This window comes from Dipteris shenzhenensis, chromosome 17, assembly GCF_047967505.1.
Source record: "Dipteris shenzhenensis isolate YYH24624 ecotype China chromosome 17, Dip_SZ_1.0, whole genome shotgun sequence".
Classification (NCBI taxonomy): Eukaryota; Viridiplantae; Streptophyta; class Polypodiopsida; order Gleicheniales; family Dipteridaceae; genus Dipteris; species Dipteris shenzhenensis.
Window position 1 is genome coordinate 54,506,150 of NC_141612.1, and position 20,439 is coordinate 54,526,588.

The 20,439-nt window shown below is 40.4% G+C and overlaps 1 protein-coding gene across 1 annotated transcript; it reads left to right on the plus strand.

Annotated features, from left to right (window-relative positions):
- Positions 1 to 12,033: 12,033 nt before the first annotated feature.
- On the plus strand, positions 12,034 to 13,935 carry LOC147892313 (uncharacterized). Its single transcript, XM_087388928.1, has 2 exons — positions 12,034 to 12,548; positions 12,915 to 13,935. The coding sequence occupies exon 2, from the start codon at positions 13,062 to 13,064 to the stop codon at positions 13,671 to 13,673; it is 612 nt and encodes a 203-aa protein (XP_087245054.1). The 5' UTR covers positions 12,034 to 12,548; positions 12,915 to 13,061; the 3' UTR covers positions 13,674 to 13,935.
- Positions 13,936 to 20,439: the final 6,504 nt, after the last annotated feature.

The following is a 20,439-nucleotide window of genomic DNA, read 5'->3' on the forward strand; positions in this document are numbered from 1 at the left end:
ATAGCCTCCTTGCAACCCTTTGTGGCTGCCACATACTCGGCCTCTGTGGTGACAAAGCAATGCACTTCTGTGCACAAGACATCCACGACACTGCACCACCGGCAAAGGTGAACACATAACAGTGGTGGATCTCTTGCTATCCACATTCCTTGCATACTCTGAATTTGTGTACCCAAGTACATGCATCTCTCCTCTGCCAAAGTAGATACACATCTCCTTGGTACCCTTCATATACCTCATGATGCACTTAACTGCCTCCCAATGCCTCTTTCCTGAATTAGCCATACAACGACTAACAAATCCCACTGCAAATGCAATGTTTGGTCTAGTAGCTATCATAGCATACACAAGACTCCCAACCACTAATGCATATGGAACCTTGGCCATCATGGCCCTCTCCTCATCTGATTTGGGACTATCTTCCTGACTCAGTTTCACATATGGAGGCAATGGAGTACTTACTAACTTCCCCCCCTCCATATTGAAACACTGCAACACTTTTGTAATATACTCAATTTGTGAAAGCCAAGGGAGTTTTCTACTCCGGTCACACGTGATGTGCACACCAAGTATATGACATGTAGGTCCCAAATACTTCATGTCAAAGGATTCATGCAACGTGCTCTTCAGTGCATTGAGCTCATAAGTGTTTGTGCTAGCCAATAGCATATCATCCACACTGCCAGGAGTATCAGGCTATTATCCTTAGTCCTTTTAGTGTAGAGGCAGATCAATCTCACTTCTTCTGAAACCTTTGGACCGAATAAAAGCATCAAACTTTTGATACCATTCTCTCGGAGCTTGATTAAGGCCATAGAGACTATTTTTTAGCTTGCAAACCAAATTCTCTTTGCCCTTTTCTTGAAAGCCTTTTGGCTGTACCATGTAAATTTCCTCATGCATATCCCCATGCAAGCAAACTATCTTGACATCCATCTGCATAACCTCCATATCCTGTGTTGCCACAAGTCCAAGTACATATCTAAGTGTGGTTATCTTCACAACCAAAGAGAAGATCTCATCAAAGTCCACACCCTTCTCTTGCTTGAACCCTTTAGCAACCGAACGGGCCTTGTACTTAGGTACATCATCACCTGTGACCTTCATCTTGTAGACCCATTTACATGGCAATGCTTTCTTTCCATGTGGCAAGGAAACCAAGTACCAAGTCTTATTCTTCATGAGTGAACTCATCTCTAATTGCATGCATATTCCCACTTGTGGAGGACTTGTGTTGATCCTCGTGCACCATAGCTTGTCTATAGCAAGAAGGCTCCCCGCAATCACTAAGCATCACATAGTCTGCATCTGGAATAAATCTATTAGGTGGTCTAGACATTCTAGTTGATCTTCTAAAGGGCATTTTAGCTTGTTGTTCTACCTGCATATCAGCCACATTTTGCTCCTCATTTCCACCAATAGATGATCCATCATTTGCCCTTGATTGTGTACTTATGGGAGTACATGGTGGCACCATTTCCTGCACATTTGGTGCATGGACAGCTTGGTGTTTATCAACATATGCAAGTGGATTCACATGTTGGAAAGTGATTCTTCTCATTTCCACATCCCTCATGGGTGTCTTATGCATCTTGTTCTCATTGAAGACCACGTCATGGCTTCATATGAGATTCTTTGCTTTTGGATCCTAGAGATGATAGCCCATCTCTCCACTTTCACCATAACCCATAAAGATGCATTTCCTAGATTTAGGATCTAGCTTCTTGCGAAGCTCTTTTGGCACATGTGCATATGCCTCACACCCAAATATACGCAAATGAGAGTAAGAGGGCTTCTTGCCACTCTATGCCTCTTTAGGAATATCACCATCCAAAGTCTTACTAGGTGATCTATTGATCACATGCACTGCAATCTTCATTGCCTTAGCCCAAAAACCACCTGGAAGACTTGCATTGGAAAGCATACATTACAACCTTTCTTGAATGGTGTAGCTCATCTGTTTTGCAACTGGATTTTGCTCTAGAGCACGAGGGGACATGGGCTCCCTCTTTATCCCACGTGTTTATCCCACGTGTATCACAAAAATGCTGAAAGTCATGAGAGAGATACTTTCCACCATTGTCAGTCTATAGGCATTTAACCATTCTATTTGACTGATTTTCAGCCAAAGCCAGCCAATTTTGAAATACCTGGAACACATTGCTCTTTCGAGCTATAGTATAAGCCCACATTTTCCTAGTTGCATCATCAATGGCACCCACCTAATGACCGTGAAGGCATGGGAACCACATACATCTGAATGCACTAGATCAAACTTTTCAAGATCTTTCTTTCCCCTTCTTTTATGGGCTGATTTAGTCTGCTTCCCACAAAGACAGCGCTCACAAAATTCAAAATTAGAAAAACTCAAATGCGGTACATAATTCAGATGACATAAGAGTTTCATTCCATTCTGGCTCATGTGCCCCAACCTGCAATGTCACAAAGAAGCACTTGTTGATCGGTTATTTGCAACAACATGATCAGACACGCCTGATACATGTAAGGGATACAAAGTCCCACACTTGGAACCCCTATCCAAAACCATAGAGCCCTTTTGAATTTTCTAACTTTGAAAGCCAAAAGTGGTCTGAAAACCAGCATGATCTAGTTGGCCCGCTGAAATAAGACTCTTGGTCACCTAGGCACATGTGTCACATTTTTTAAAACAAATGTAGGCCCATTTGTAAAACAAAACTTTATGTCACCTACGCCCACTATGTCACATGCATAGTTATTCCAAGATGCACACAACCTGTCTTTCCACTGTCATAAGTGGAGAACCTTTCCTATAGGGAGTAACGTGGAATGAAGCACGAGAATCCAAAATCCAATCTTGGGAATTTGCATCATCTGAAGTGGTAAGCAGGTTTGCAAGTAGACTAGACATGAAGAGAATGTCATTATCACTATTATTAGTGTAACTGCATTAATCTCCTTGATCTTCATTTTTCCTTTGTCCTCCCTAAGACTCTCTTCCTTCTTATTTGCACCCCAATTTGCATTCTTTTTCTTATTCTTTTGCTCTCTTTTCAGCTTGTAGCAATCCATTTTCATGTGGCCCTTCTTGCCACAGTGGTAATACTCCATGTTCCATGGCTTGGATTTGCTATGAGACTTCCCTCTTTTTTGGGACTTCCCCCTGAACTATGATTTTTCCCTTTGCACATTTAAGGCTGCATTTTGCTTGTTGCCATCCATAGACTTCTGTCTAATCTCCTCGGCCAACAAGCTACCAACAACATCATCAAACTTCAGTACTCCACTAGGTGAAGAGTTACTGATAGCTGTAGGGAAGGTATCCTATGAGGATGGCAATGAACATAAGAGGAATATTTCCTTAGTCTTTGCATCAAAATTCATCTTCTAAGCTTGAAGCTGGTTGAAAATAATATTGAATTCATTCAAGTGAGAAGCAATGGAGACCCCTTCCTTCATCTGTAGCTCAAACAAACTCTTCATGATGTAAACTTTATTAGAGGCAGTTTCCTTCTCATAAGTGGCACATAATTTCTTCCACAAATCTTTCGTAGTCTGCTCATTTACTACTGGGAAATAAACTAACTCTTCAAGATGAAGTCTAACTATAGACTTTGCTAATGCATCCAACTCATTCCAATCATCCTCAGACATATTTGTAGGCTTAGCTCCAATCCCTGCCAAGGGTTTAATCTACTTCTTTTGAATAAGCACATCCCTTATCTATTCTTTTCACAAAGAAAAGTTTGTCCCATCAAACTTTTTAATGCTGCAAAACTCATTTTCAGACATGGAAGAGGATGCCATGATGCAAATGAAACAAAATCCCAAATGCTAGTACCTCAAGAGAGAAATCACACCAAATATGAGGTGCACCCAAATGTGTATGCCAAAATGGAAGGTAATATCACCAAACCTCAAAGGCTCAAAGAATCAAAATGCATCTAACTCATGTGCATATACTATGCATCCATATGAGCAAATGTGGCCCAAAAGAAAGTGCCAACTGCAATGGCAAAACAATGGCAATCCCAATGCTAATAAGTTTCAATGCCACAAGCATAAATGTTTTCCATGAGCATATGCATCAAAAAAATCTTATCCAAGAGATCATAGCACAACTTGCACATCCACTGCAATATGTCAAAGCTGTCCCTTAGCATAAAATAGCATTTATGTGCTAAACGTGCATTAATAAAGCATCCCACAAGGCAATTTGGGCCTATCAACACATCCAATAAGGATTGCACTGCATCCAAAAGGCCTATAAAGCATCCACTTCAACCCAATGCAAACCACGAATGAGCACACATGGCTCAGACTGCAACCAGAGTGATTTGCATAAGGTATAGCCAAAAAATCATGCCCCCACGGCAATGATCACTAGTGAAAATAGAACCTGAGATGCCTCAAAACATGGGTGTCACTACATAATCGGACTCAACAAGAGAATATGCAAATATCTCTCGTAAGTTGCAACTCCGAAATCTCATCTAAGGATGGAGTAAGAGCTAGTCAACCCTTGCATTTGCTTGCAAAAATGAACCTTAGGAAGACTAATCTTAACCAAAATGCCACGTGGCAATCAATGAGGTCTTGGAAACTTTGAGAAATTTCTTACAAAGACACGATGGTAAAACATAGAGAATCACAACTTCTTCAATTCTTTGTGGAATGGTAAGCTAGAAAGATGTTTTAGGTAGTCTCAGATCCAATGGGACAGACAACTTTGCAAATGGAGGCCCGGATGTTGAGATCCCAACCACATAGGAAATGATGAAATGAAGACGTTGGAGTAGATAGAGCTTCACCACAGCTTCAGAACTTCACGGAATCACAATCAACTTCACAGGTAGAAGTTTTGGACCTCTTTGAATCCACTGGGAGTGTCAAAATTGCAAATGGTGGCCTGGATATAGAGATCCAGAACCCAAAATCTGTGGAGTAACTTGAAATTCGCCACTTTTTGCAGGAGCTATAACTTTTCATTGAAAACTTGGATGACAGAGATGTAAAAAAAAAAAATGAATTACTTAAAGTATTCTACAACTTTTCTTTTGAACTTAGGGCAAAATTCAGATTTTAGTCTTTTTGCCTCCAAAACCACTTGCTGGCTTGCAAAAAACCACTCAGAGAACTTTCCAAAGATTTCTACAAGGTCTTTGTATACCAGGATGCAAGTTAAGTTACCCAATGAAGCTTATCCTTTCTCCCATAGAGCTACAACAGTAGACTTCATGCTCGAGGCACACACTCGGACTCAGCTAGAACACCCGTGCTCTGATACTAGTTGAGATCTATCTCAACAACAAAAGTGGAATGGAAGAAGGTGAGAGAGAGGGAGAGCTAGACCAAAGAGCCACACAAGTTTTGGTGGGTGCAGAACACCCTGATCTTCTATGTCATCCATATATATATGTGTATGAGTATTGTACATAACTGGGGTTAAGGTACTGTGGCCTTTAACCCCCACAAAGGCGGTGGCTTCATGAGGTGCCTCATGTGAGCTATGACTCTAGCCCATTTGGCATCCTCTATGATTTGCTATGACTCATTGACATCATGTGCTAGCTCTATATTTGAGGGTTGTCAAAGCGTGTGGATGGTAGATACAAGGGTGATAGATGGCCCTATGGTAGATGGGGTGGTAGATGGCATGGAAGTGGCTCTTGTAGTAGGAGGGGTACTAGATGCATGTTGTTGGCACTGGTGGTGGGCTATGTCTTAGGATGGGAGTCTTAGCTTTGATGTGCAAAGTCCACCACATCGCTTGAGCCTCCACACAACACATCCTCTCAACCTATGATGATGTTGGCCCCTAGAATACCTCTCTATGAGGCATATCCTTTCCACCATGAGGTCACCTATTGTATGGACTTGGAGAGGGATGATGAGTCAAGGTCTGGCGAGACCTCTCCAACATGGACCAATTGAATGCCTCAAACTACTAAGGGGTCATGCTAGAGACTAAGGTGGGAATATCATTAGGATTCATCTATGAGATTTGTGAGTACACAGGTCTTTGGGTTGACTTTATCCATATAACTCTTGACTAGACATAGCTCTACATTGAAAATATGCAAAAAAAAAAACCTTAAATCATAAGAGAAATTAATTACTTGAAAAGCTTGAGTTGCAAAATAAACAAAACTAAATTAAGTATACCATTTTGGTCCTATAAAGAGGAAAAAGGAGGAGGGAAACAGATGAGAGAAAGAGGGAAAGGGAAGAGGACATGAGGGAAAGGGATGAGGGAAAGACGAAAAGAGAAGAGGGAAAGAGGAAAAAAGGGAAGAGGCAAAGAGGTAAAAAGGAGATCAACAACTAGGTAGCTTGTGAAAAGCCCATAGCTTTGAAGAAATGACTCACTTGAATAAATGATAGAGACATCACTTATGGTACACCGAATTTAAATTGAAGTGCACACAAGGGGGGGAAGAAACAAGAGCACAAAAAGTGGGAAGGATAGGCCATAGGAGCACAGAGGGAGAGGTAGTACCAAACCAAAGGATATGTTAGGAGGGGAAAGTGAAAGAGCATGGAGACTAGGGGAACGAAAGAGAGAAGGAACTTCAAAAGAAGTGGTACAGCTGGTAAGTATTTGAGATTTATCGAAGCAAGGATGTGGAATTTTAAATGCCAGAATGGCAAGAAGTTTCGGATAAAATTGATGGCCCTTAATTGCCTCCTCCAGTGGAGCTCTAGGGATACAAGTAACCACCAACAATTGCTATGAGGCCTAAAATCTTAGAGAAAGGCAACATGAAAAATGGCACACTAGTGGTTTGGATTCTATGGCCTATGAATGCAAACTTCTTTGACATCTTCTATTGGCCCCAATGTACGAAACTGCATGGAAAAGGAAACAATGCAAAATGATAAATAATGTTGGATTTATTCAAAGAACGTTGTACATGAACATTTTCTACAATATCCATTTTAGGGTGAATTAAGCTTTGATGTCACCAAAGATCAATGCTTTAAGATGACCATTCAATAGCTCCATATGTGTGGAGTCCAAATTTTCAAATCTTTCTATTTTCAAACAAAATTCAAAAAAGTTATAGAGCATGCCCCTGAATGTGTGCACATATTTCTAGTGCAACATTGCAAACTACCTAAACCATATTAAATCTTGTCAATTGCTTATATCCTTCAGTATACGAGAATCACTTAATGCACTTTTGAATGAAAATTTGGTTCCATGTATGTGTGCAATAAAATTTTAAATCCTTGAATAAATTGTTATATGATTAGGATACACACTTCACATACAAAATACCATTTGCAATGGATTTAAATAATCTCATTCAAGAAGGAAATTCCATAATAATTTGGTGTGTATGTTTGTGTATATCTATGTGTGTGTGTGTGTGTGATCATTCAAGTTTGGAATGTGAAGGTTGGTTTAGACACTAACTTTTTAAAATCTCATTCAGGAATGCATAAGTTATGGATCGAGCAAGTTGCCCATATGTAATATTTTCTTGAACAAAAAAAAAAGGATATAATGATTCCCCAGTGATTCATGCTTTGGACCATGTGCGCAGCATTAGCATTTGTGTGTGTGTGTGTGTGTGGGCTCTGTGTGGATCACACACACATGCATGTATGCACACATGTATAAGGGGTGTGGATTAGGGATTTGGACATGCCATAATTCACCCTTTTAAAAAATCCACCTTTTGCCCAAAAGAATGAGCATATGCATTGCTTCTTTGTGTAGCTCGAGGATTGTTGAAGATGATCACTTCCTAAAAAGTTGTTAATACTTGAATTTGTCTATGATTATGTTTTAAGATCTCTCTTCCTAGTTCTTTTAACCATCATACTTACAATGACTTGATCAACAATTGCTTAGTACAATGGTTCAAATCTTGTCACTCCCTACAACTAATTATACATATATTTGGGGAGCAGAACTCTGAAGTTGCTATGTTGTTCTTTGAGATAACTAGATATACAAGGCCTAGTTTTGTATCATGAAAAATTCATAGTCTACCCAATCATTACTTCATCTTATAAAATGAGCAAATTTTTAAAGCCTACCATGTTATGAAAGGGTGGAATGTTGGTCCATAATACAGTTCCTTTTGATCGTATAACCACCATCATTTCCATATTTCTTTTCTTCATTAAATTCTTGGGCTAGTAGGCCTTGTGTACATTTAAAGATTTTAATATTACATTAGTAGCATGGGATTAATATGAAACCTTAAGTATAATCACAAATACATGAGATGCAATGATTAAAATCTATAGGGCATCTCTTGTGTCTAATCCAGCACTGTTTATGTAATTGAAAAAGGGAAACTAGGTGTAAGAAAAAAGATACTAGAAATGATATAAGTAGAAGATTCAAAATCAATGCACAAACAATGACTTTATATTACAAATCTAGATGAGTATACCCACATCACTTTTAAATAAAAAAGGTACTAGAAACAATATAAGTAGAAGAATCAAAATCAATGCCCAAAATATGACTTTATATTACAAATCAACCTTACTCACATCAATTCTAAATAAAAAAGGTTCTAGAAACAATATAAGTAGAATATTCAAAATCAATGCACAAACTATGACTTTATATTACAAATCTAGATGGGCTTACCCACATCACTTTTAAATATCAAAATTGTCAAAAATAAATCTATATTCTTGAAAGAAGTTCAAGGACTAAAAAGTGTTGCAATTTATGCTCCAAAAAGCATACATTTCTAAAATGAAGAATAGGGAGATGAGATCTTTACAAATACAGGAAAATAGCAATTTTGTGATGTCCTTTGAAATCTTATCGATTTGATTTGGACATTTCTTATCTTATCACAATTCTATCAAGCTAGAATATCCCACATGTGTATTGAAACAAACCCTTTTATTGGATATAAGAAGTTTCTAACTTCTTTCTAGAAGAGCCCTTCTTTGCACGTGTAGTTGCCTAGCAATAAAATGAATATTGAATATCCAATGTATGTAAGTGATGCCATGTTTTGAGGTAAGGAATATTTTGGGGCCAAACTTATACATTTCATTATGGGATATCTTTTGCCAATTATTCTTGAAGTCCATATGCAAGTGGGCGTTATATAAAGGAGGTTGTGCCCTTAAAATTGGAAATATTTTTTCTTTGAAGTAAGTCACTTAATCTAACCTACAATTGACCTTTAAATATACTCTTGAAGCTTTGCTACTAAGTTTCGTTTAATTTGTAAGTAGCTTCTTGGAGTTTTGTTTATCTTATTTGCTTCTTAAGATCTTGACATTTGTCATCAAAGTAGTTAAAATTCTTGCATGTGAATGATGTAAGGTACATTGGTAAAATGCTAATGCAAGAAAAGGATCCATGGTTAATAAAGGCATCTTTAACGCTTTTTCTCCCCTTGAAAAGCAAGCTGAACAAAGTTCAAGTGGCCTGCGTTGGAGATCTAAAATGAAAAAGAAGACAATGGGATGCGTGGCAAGGAAGAGAAAGAGAGAGAGAGAGAGGAGTGAATGGCGAGAAAGGAATGATGCTAGCTAAAAAGTGGACAACAAATTATCCAAATTTTGAAAAATACACAAAATCTCCTTTTTTCGTTTCTACTACAAAGACTTGCACCACGGCAGGCAGAAAAGGATGAGGTTTTGAAGCCTTCTAGCTTACAAGAAGACCCATTTGGTTTTGTTATGATCAAGTAATACTCAGTCATGATCATCCTCCATACTTTATTTGGAGGCCTTTCTTTGCTCATAAATAGGTTCGAGCTTTAGAACGTTGTGGACCTCAACATGGATAATGCATCTCCATAGTGGGAGTATTTTTCTACTCTTTAATGTACATTTATACTAAAGGAAAGAAAATGTTTAGTGTGGGTAGGGCTAACTCTTCTAGATATATACTTCTTTCATATTCTCTCTTTCTCTCTCTCCCCTCTCTCTCTCTCTCTCTCTCTCTCTCTCTCTCTCTCTCTCTATCTCTCTATCTATCTATCTATCTATCTATCTATCTATCTATATATCCCCCCCTGCCTCCCTCCCTCCCTCCCCCCCTCGCTCCCCCCCCCCCCCTCTCTCTCTCTCTCTCTCTAGTTGAAAGTGGAGCACGAGAAGTCCATCGTAGAGGTCTCTTCTTAGGTCTGTGGAAAGGTAAGGATACACCTCAAAGTTGGAGACATCGAAACTGCACTCACTTTGAAAAAGTTTTATGATTGCGAGTGTTTTACTTTGATGCATGGAATTGTGTGTGCTTTGCTTGGTTGGCCATGCACTAGACTAGTTTTCTTTGGAATAGCCCTTCTTTGTACAATGAAACCCACTAGCTTATCAAAGTTATCAAGATAAAAGCTTCGAGCTTTGTTTGCCTCGCAGTAATCATATCCTGATTCTCTTTTCAGCCACCAACACCCTTTGGAAAATCATTCTCTAGGTCCTACCTTTGGTATCGTAGTAAGTTCTTTGATCAAAGCTTTGCTTCCTTAAGTAAAGCCTTTATGTAAGTGCATTGAAATAGTTCTAAACTTAACATGCGTCAAGTATTCATAAAATAAAGGAGAAGGTCTAAGATGGAGACTTCTCTTGGAGAGTGCACTTAGAGGGCCTCCTCGCACTAGCCAGTGGTGCTGGGGGAGCCTCACTAGTATGGTATTTTTGCAGCTCCATGGCAGGCAATTGCTGAACTATTCTCAAATCCTGGCGGTTGAATGCTAGCCTAGCTGTTTGCATTTCTCAACTTCCAACCCAACATTACGTTGCTGAACTGGTTCAACCGGGCATTTATTTTTGAACTGGCCTACTGCTAAGACGTTTTGCAGCATGTGGTGGAGACCTGGGATGCTATTTCACCTGGTGTAACCAGTTTGGAGGCGTTGCAACTGATTACATGATATGTTTCATTCCAGAGAGACGTCTGTTGAGTCGGCGACCTCTCCAGCCTCAACCTCGACATGGGGAGGCCCTCTTACAAGTCACAAGTTTTGAGCAATGAGCATGCCCCTTGCTTTTAATAAGATGATATGAGGGACGATGCCATCGTCCTATACTTACCATGAAGAATCTTTAGGTGAAGTCCTGTCTGGGTAGTCACATGCAAACCTGAATTAACGTTTTAATTTTTTATTATGGATAGTGGCTTGACATGACTTGTTAAAAGGTCGGTGGAATTCAAAATTAATTATGGAGAATTTGAGACATTTGGTCACACACGATTGCATTGTCCTTTTTACGAGAGTTGAGAAACAGTTAAATGAATAAAAAAGTTCACGCGTGATTCAAAATCAAGCGATGCAGGAGTTCCGAATATCAGGTGGTGAACGATTAGACTAGCACCGTACAAAAGTCAAATGGTGATACAGGGGTGGCCACGGGCAACTTGCAAGCTACAAGCTCGGGAGTCCGAATAATGCGAGGTTGGCAATTTGTTTTTGGCACAAGACTGAAGGCTGAAGCTATTTTGACGCGACCCTAGGGAATGATGTGAGTTTCCGAGGCAAGAGAAAGCACAATAGATTCGAATTCCGGATAGAAGCGTGAGGATTGTTTGGCACTCTGGGTTCGAGGAGAATCGAGATGTACACGGCGGAGAAGTGGGCCGAATAGGAGGGATGCAGAGAACGGGCACCGGAGGGTGGACGACTGGAACTTGGAACTGCAACTCAAGTTTGAAGACAAACTTAAGATTCTAACAACATCGTGATTCGTGGAGACTTGAGACCAGCGAGCTTGAGGAAGTTCGGCATCGAAATTGTTGTGTCGCAGAAAGATTCTGTGAGATTGAACATGACACGCATTACAATTTACATTGCTGTGGGTAGACTCTACTACTAGACGTACTTCCTCTTTTGTGCTCACTAGCGGTGCCCGTATGTGAGCTGGATGGGATTGATTGCCTGTCTGCACGTACCGGTACACTGAGATCAAATGCCAAATCTGCCTGGGAAACCATATGGGCCGTTGCAATTTATCAAAAGCAAACAATCACAGTGCACAGTTGTTACGGACTAATAATGGGCCTTCTCCCGTGACGAGTCCCGTCCCATGTCATAGGTCCCCTCAGTCCCTTGGGCTTTAGGGGGTGGCTCGTGGAGTGAGGACTCAGGAGAGTGCGCTAAAGAAAGTTTAGCCAATGCATGTTTAGGCAACGGCCAAGACCAACAAAATGCGGAAGCGAAGATGATTACTATTAAAGTACTACCTATGATGTGCCGAGCCTAGGATGCTTCCTGGCTCCAGCCATGGGCTGCTGTTACTGATATTGCCTTCCATGATCCCATGATTCCATCGTCGATGACCCAGTAGCAAGAAATTGCTCGAAGCAATCATGATCATGGCCTTTCGTCTACAGCAAACGGGCCTCGACCTTTGTCTTTTCTTTTCTGCCCAGCTTCCTGAAACCTGTCTCTTCTCTACCCTGGCATGGTTCATCATCTACCTTCCTGCTACAGTGCACCTACAGAATCTCTGTGCCTCTCGAGGCCCTCCTGCATACAACAAACTCGTCCCTCGTTTTGTGTTGCGCCTGTTGGCTCGACCGGAAATGCGGAAACCCGCTCCTTTCCTTGCGTGGTTTCCAGCTTCGACTCGCCTTTGATGTAAGGATCTTCTAAACCTTCCTTGTCTGTACACTCACCGCTTCCTCCACTTCCTTGTTACCCCTCTTGCAAGGAAACTCATCTCTGTCCGTCCTTGGACTTGGGCCTTCTTGCGCCCAGCACTATTTTCAGCTTTAACTTTCTTGCTGGCAACTTGGAAAACATAATGAGATATGTCCTTCCACCTTCCACCTTACATCGTCCCTTACTTCTCCAGGCTTCCAACTTCCCTCTACCCCCGCACAGCTCCTCTCTCTCTCTCCCTCTCTCTCTCTCTCTCTCTCTCTCTCTCTCTCTGTGTGCACACACAGTATCACGCTAGAGTCTACTGACCTGCGCTTGGTTTGTTTGATCCAATGTTTTCAGAAGCCACCCATCGCGAACTGCGTAAGGTCGCCGGGCCTCCGTTTGATTGGCAGCGCGAGTGGGTCGACCCTGGGATGAACATTTAATCGCATCCGTCAAAATCTCTTCCTGTGCTTTGATCCTCTCACCAAGCGTAGCTGAGCAGCAATGCCGCGACATCTTCTGAATCTCATCGACCGGAGCGAAACAATAGCGGATTCCAGCTCGGGGGCGCACTCGAATGGCTCCATCGGCATGCTATTCGTGGTACTGGTGGTGATAGTGGTGCTGGGTCTGTTGGCCGGGCTCTTGGCGAGGCTGTGCGGGGGGAGGCATTTGGCGGGAAATATGGAGTATGATTTTGAGGGATGGGTAGAGAAGAAATGCGCGAGCTGCATCGACGGATCGATGCCAAGCAGCGGAGGTGCAGGTGGAGGCGGTACTCGGGGAGGGGGAGGAGGTGGAGGGGGCGGGGGAGGAGGCGGGGGAGGGGGAGGAGATGGAGGGGGTGCGGCAGCGAAGGTGGAGGAGACGAAGACTGCGAATGGAGCAGGGGAAGGTGGTGGTGGAGGAGGAGGAGGAGGAGGAGGAGGAGGAGGAGGAGGCGGCGGCGGCGGCGGCAATGCTGGAGGAGGAGGAGGAGGAGGGGGTGGTGGTGGAGGAGGCGGCGGCGGTGGCGGCGGCGGAAAGAAGAAAAAGGGCAAAGGTGGTGGTGGCGGAGGTGGCGGAGGCGGCGCCGAGGCCAAAAAGGGCGGAGGGGATGGCGGTGACAAGAACTAGAGGCGAGCCATTTTACCGTTACTCTACAATCTTTGTCCTCAGCTTGTGTTACTCCATATGACCAAAGAGAAAACGCATGATTTTTAAAAACTTTATAAAGTTGGCAGCTATTCAAATGTCGCTCGATAAGAGTATTCGTTTTTTTTTCGTTCCCTTTTTCAACCGAAAACTATCAAAATATCCCCAAGGAAATGATCAAGGTTGCATGCTTTCTTTGACACATATCTAGCACATTATCATGCAAGGGACGAGTGAGAGGTGGAGGGGACGTGTGTGCGTGCACGTGCTTTTTTTAACAAGGTGGTGATCCCACAATGTTATGTTTTTTTTTGGTTGTTGGAAGAGGACGCGTTTGTCAAAAAGAAAAAGAACAAGAAAGAAATGTTTTTTTACTAAAGAGGTTGTTAGTCGATGAAGTGTTGGCGGATGTATGCGTATACAATAGAGTGGTCCATCCAATAAGCATGTGATATTTTGGTGTGAATGGTTGCAAAGCCTATCTTGCTCCAAATGAGGTCTAAGTGGGACCCGCTTATTGTTGTAGGCTTATTTAAGGTCTTGGGATTGTTGATTTTTTCTAAATTTGTTGAGCTTGGTGATGCTCTGGCCATCTCTATGTTGAAGTTAGCTCTTAGGCCCGATTCACACACGTCCACGGACAAAATACAATACCAGTCTGCATGTCCGCTAAGTTTTGAGATTGTCTGTCCTTAAGGAAAACGCTTCACACAGCACAGACAAGTTTATTTTAAATAATAAATGCTTGAATATTATTACACCAACGAGAGATGGCTTGGTGGTAAGGTCTTTGGGCAACCTGCGCATTGAAATCTCTTGTTCGAATCTTGGCGGAGCCAATCATCTTTCATTTTTACAAGCGCCCAAGCTCACAGACGGCCTTGGGAGGCCACCCATAAAAAATACATGTTTTTGTGTCCATGTCAGAATGTCCCCACCCTTTTGCGAACATGTGTGAAAGGCTTGCATTGTGGCTCTAAAATTTCATTGGTGTAGATCCCATTTTTGCTCATGTCTGCGGATGTGTGTGAATCCTACCTAAGAGTATTGTAGAGAAATATGTCCTTGTGGTCATTATTATGTTTGGGATCATGTTCACATTTTTAAGATGGCGGCCTATATAGATTGAAGATTTGAAAGCGTTTTTTGTAAATTGTGTATTGATGGTTGTTATTTTTGCTCCTTGCTCTATGTATAGTGTTCATACTATGTATTGGCAAGTGTTCTCGTACAAGCGTGCATTGGCCAGTGTGAGTAATTTTCAATCACATTAAATCCTGGCGGGGCAAGTTGGCGTTGATTTTGTTTCTTGTAGACAAACAATGCTGGAGTCCATCAGTTGTCTCGTTTATTTAATGTCCAAGATGTATGTCAACAATGATCTTGTGTTTAGCAATGTCACTAAGATTTTGTGGGTTTGTTTGTTGCAAAGCAACCATTGTGATCCAAGCTGCGTTGGTGTTGAGTCTATGCATCTCATTGTGGACATCATTGTCCACGTGGAAGTTTTCATTTTTGAATTGGTTCAAACAAGTATAACCTTTCAATATCCTTCATGGGCGATAAGGTTGTGTATGCCAACAAGCCGTGCCCGCAGACTCCTTTTCATGTAAATGCAAGTCTTTCTAATGTGAGCCCTTCTGAGCGATCTATTATCGCTGTTGTTGCGTGTATAGGAAATTCTTCTTGAGTAAGGATACTTACTTTTGATGGCCCTACTTGCACCTCTTTTACGAGATAGGTGTCCATTGTGGTGCATTGCGCTCTTCATAAGCATCGATGTTGTTTTGTCGAGCTTGCATCCCAATGTCTTTGGAAGGGAAAAGTATCCACACTATGTCTCTCCCGATTGCACATTGGCATTGTCCTGAAAACTCCATCAGCCCCATTAATTGGTCCATCTTCCTCGAGCGTAGTTTGACCAACATACCCTCTTTTATTTCAATTTTGGTGTGTAGGCTGCACATGTTCTTTGGATCCTCTAGTGTCTTGGTTTTATTGTATGCTATGTGAGAGAAGTGGTCTTTCGCAAGGACTATGTGATTTCATCCTATGCAAAATTGCATCACCATGTCGTCGTGTTTTTTCATTTGGTAGTTTGTGTAGTACAAGTGTAGCAAGGTGTGATCAAGCGGGACATGATGCAAGCACATTTTGTTCATTTACTCTAATTCTTTTATGGTGTGGGTACATTTTCCAAAGGAGTTGAGGGTGTTAATGAAAGCGGCATTGCTTTGGGCATGATCGATTTAAGCTCATAGCATTTAGGTTTTGTGTGCTAGTATGTATCGGCAAGGCAGTCGAGGTCGTTACCAGTTATTTTGAAAACCCATGAATCTTTTACTGGCTTGGCTTGGTAGAAGTGTCCACACGTAATGACATTCAAATTGTCGAAGAAGGGTTCGTGATCTATTTTCAAACTATGCATCCTCAAATCGGCAAAGTTGATTGTTCCTTTTCCCACCAATGACATTTCATCGAAAACAATAAGTTGTACGTGCGAATATAGGGTTGTCAATGTGTCCAACTTCTCCTTTGATAGAGATGTCAAGTTACTCATGTGCATGGGTAGTTGAATTGTGTTGCTGTTAATATTGCGCGATGCTTTTTCAGTGTAGGCGAGCATGAGGACTCTGGGAAGGTCGCAATCGACACCTGGCAGAGTTCGGTTGTATTGACTTAGCAACCCTTGGACTATTAGAAGAAGCATATATGTTTTGCCTGTACCCACCCCTCCAATAAGAAATAAGTCCCTCCAATAAGAAATAAGTGTATTTTGTCGCTTGGAACTAATTGTTTTTGTAGCATGATGTCGTCAAAGAGTTCACACTATTCTTTGTTTAGTGTTCTTATCTTTTGGAAGTCCTCGCCATTGTCCATAAGTACTTGCTCTTTCACGGGAATCAGTGGGAAGCTTCTTTCTCTATTCTCCCTCTCATGGGATCATGGACTCTCATGCAAAAATCTCATCACTTCTCTTCTTTACCTGTGTTTCCCTTCGATTTCACTCTCATTCTTTCAAAACTTTGAAGATTTTCGAATGAGATTCACCCTTCTTCTTTCTCTATTTTGGATGCTTCTCTTTTAAATCTTGCCACTTCCTCTTTCATTTGAGATTCCCCATGATCTGAAACCATTTCATTTAGGAAGTCAAGGCAATCAATGTTCCAAGTGAACCATGAATGATGCAGGGTCTTTGGAGCTTAGAAGGAGCTACTTGATGAGATTCTTTGAGAAAGGATAGGAGAAGATTGACTTTCAGGCATTACAGTTGGCTGATGCATGAAAATCAATCTTTCTTTTGCCCATCTCTCAATACTGGTCTTTTTCACTACTGCAATCTCTAAGGGTGCATGATTTTGAACCACTTGTGAAGGTTTGGAGTCCATCCAAATAGCTTGTATGAAGATTTAGGTGAGACAATCTTTGGAACAATGCAGCACAGTGATTATGAAGAGATTTATTTGTTAATGATGCAACTTTGAAGAAATAGTTAGTTTGTAGTTCATTCTGTGTAGTGTTGTTTTGTTTAATTACATGGTTAGAAAACTTTGAAAGATTTGTTTGTTTTGTAAGAAATTTCATGAGAAATGAATCTTTTCCACTCTTACTATCAATAGTTTTCTACAAAATGTTACTTGAAATGGATTTTGAGATGTTTGGGAGCATATAATTTGTTTTGAAGCAAGAACCATCAACTTCAACATTCTTGGAACACAAGAGGGACCGTTGGGAGGGACAAGTTTGATCGCATTTTTCTTTCAAAGGACCTTGCTCCAAGAATCATGAACTATTCATTCATGTAGTTTTATAGTTTTCAACTCAAATCAAGGTCTATCAGAGAAACTTGCATGGAGATTGAGGTAAGAAAACCTTAAAAACAATGCAAGACAATGAAAATAACAAGATTTTATGATATTTGTCAGGTATTGTTCATTCAGATAGTTTAATAGTGTTTGATTATAAGTAAATTTTTTGTTGAATTTATAGATTTCAATTGTTAGATTTTGCACGCAATTGGGGGTTTCATTTTTGCTTGGTTTGATACTCTTTTAAAACATGTCATGTTTGTATATTGTTTGTTGATGTCAACGTTATATTATATTAGGTGGAAAGTGTATGAAATCATGCAAGCCACTAGATATATAAAGAAGGTGGATATCCATTTTCAGATTGATGCAGAGAATGCACCATTTCTAAAGAGGAATGAATCCTTCTTAGCATATGAAAGTGATTTAGTAGCTCTTTGAAATCAAGGAAAAACACATATGGATTTGTGGTTAAAACACATATGGATTTGTGGTTAGAAGGGAAGATATATCCAATAGATCCACAATCTTGTTAGACTCCTCAATTCCATGGATTGACTAGCTTAATAAACTTTTTGTGTAAGGGTGAGAATAGTTTGTTAGGATATTGTCAAAGGTTGATTGCTCATGGAGCAAGTAGCCTTCATAGCCAATATCAATCTATTCTTAATGAAAGAGACGAAAGGATTGCAATGTTGGAGACTTGGAATCAACATTTGGTATCACCTATGGAAGCTACAAATGTTCAGATGTTTGTATATGATGGCATAGAGAAGAAAAAGCAAGAATTATAGGTAAAGGTTCAAACATTAAATGCTCAGTTGGGAGAGAGCACTATAAATGAAATTCACTTATAGATGCAAAACACAGGTCTCAAGGATGAGATAAATAAAGTTAGAAAAAACATTATAAGTTCATGAAGGATACTCCAATGGGTCCAAGACTATGTAAGAGGAAATTGCGTCCTATGGATGAAATATCCCAGAAAAGTGGTCACTGGAAGCATCGAGTGAGAGCTTGTAGGAGTGTTTCAGAGCTCATGTCTATCCATGATGAACACTCTAGTGCTATGGGTGAAGTATTTATGAAAAAAATATTGGATTCTGTTATACAACATGCAAAATTCAAAATTCTAAAATCAGAGATAACATCTGAGTCAATGAATAAAGTTGTGGAGCATTTCAATGCAACTAGTGCTCATAGAGTTTGTGATATTACATGGATAAGTACAAGGGCATATCGGCTCATATTTAAGAGCTTAAAAACAAAAAAGAGTCACATTCAGTTTTCAAGTGGTTTTTTGACCAAACCGATATCCCAAGTGTGATCAAAGGTCATAACAATGGTGAGCTACTTGAAGTTGAGGACTATGGATCCCACCATGTGTAGAATGGCATCTAGTTGCTAATATCAAAACTATTAAATGTATGTTTAATGTGGCACATAGAGAAAATACAAGCCATCCTTGTCTGTTGTGCATGCAAACGAGAGAGAGGCTGGTAAAAAGTATCAAAAGCAATGGGCTTCTGAACTTGCAGAGATAGATCAAACTAAGGCACCGGATATGGATGTTTAGGGGAAAGATCCATCATGGAGCCCAATTCTTGAAATTCCTCTTAACAAAGTACACATTTGTGTGTTTCATGGTATCGTGAGAAGAATTAAAAAGTTGGTGCATCTGGGTCATTGTTTGCTTGGATGTAGCCATTTTTGGTGAGGTTTAGGGACAATTTTGTATATAGGTATCTTGCATGACCCATAATTTATGCATTGTTCAATGGAATTCGGAAAACTTTGTCCTCAAGTTGTAGTACACATTCCAAACTTGAAGATGAGAGCAAAAAATGATGGAATAATGATTTGGAATGAGACTATTAAAGCATTACAATTACTATGTTGCATGTGAAGCAGGCATCTTGAAGAATATAGGAAATAGCAATTTATTCAAAAGCATCAAAATTTTGTTGTGTACATACATGCAACCAAGTAATCATCCAAAAGTACACTACATGAGCTTCTCCTCAACCCAAGGACACACCTAAATAAGAACATAAGGTATGGGTTAACATGCCTCCAATGTTGTGCTAAGGTTATGCACACCCATTTGAGGGAACACTTCATAACTTTTTTTTGATTTGTTGAAAACCAAAATGGTGTGAAAATTTGGAATGTAAACTAGTGGGGCTACTACATGGTGGTCTCAAAACATTTATAATTGTTGATATTGGTATATAGATTCATCCTAGAATGGAAGAAGTTAAAAATGTGCAATTTGTGCATGTGCAAATATCTTTTAATAAATCCAACACTATTTATAATTTTGAATTGTTTATTTTTCCATGCGCTTGTTTGATATATGCCTCATAAGCATGCCAACAGTCATTGCATTTCATAATACACAACATCAAACCCAATAAGGTGCCCTTTGTCCTATTTGTGTTTTGAAGCATTCTAGGCCACATTGCACTTGTTTGGGATATCCAATTCTTCTAACGTGTATCGTCGAAGGGGGAAAACCCAATGTTTTGAATGTTCACACCTCTCGCCTATCAAATCTTGGAAGATTAAGTGCTTGCAACTTGCCCCCGTTTTGCAAACACCATGCAACCCACATGCACCTCGACGTGACCTTGTGCAAAATTTGGTTTACCATTGTCTTCTTTCGGGTAAGTTATTCTTTGCTTGCCTCACCAACTATGTTCTCTAGGTCTAATCTGGATTGATCGTGGCACAACTACTATGTTGCATGTGAAGCATGCATCTTGAAGACTATAGGATATAGAAATTTATTCGAAAACATTAAAATTTTATTCTATACATACATGCAACCAAGTAATCATTCAAAAGTACACTACGTAAGGTTCTCCTTAACCCAAGGACACACCTAAATGAGAACATTAGGCATGGATTAATATGCCTCCAATGTTGTGCTAAATTGA

Excerpts from the sequence above, each read along its gene's own strand:
- LOC147892313 (XM_087388928.1), top strand. The coding sequence starts at position 13,062 with ATGCCGCGACATCTTCTGAATCTCATCGACCGGAGCGAAACAATAGCG.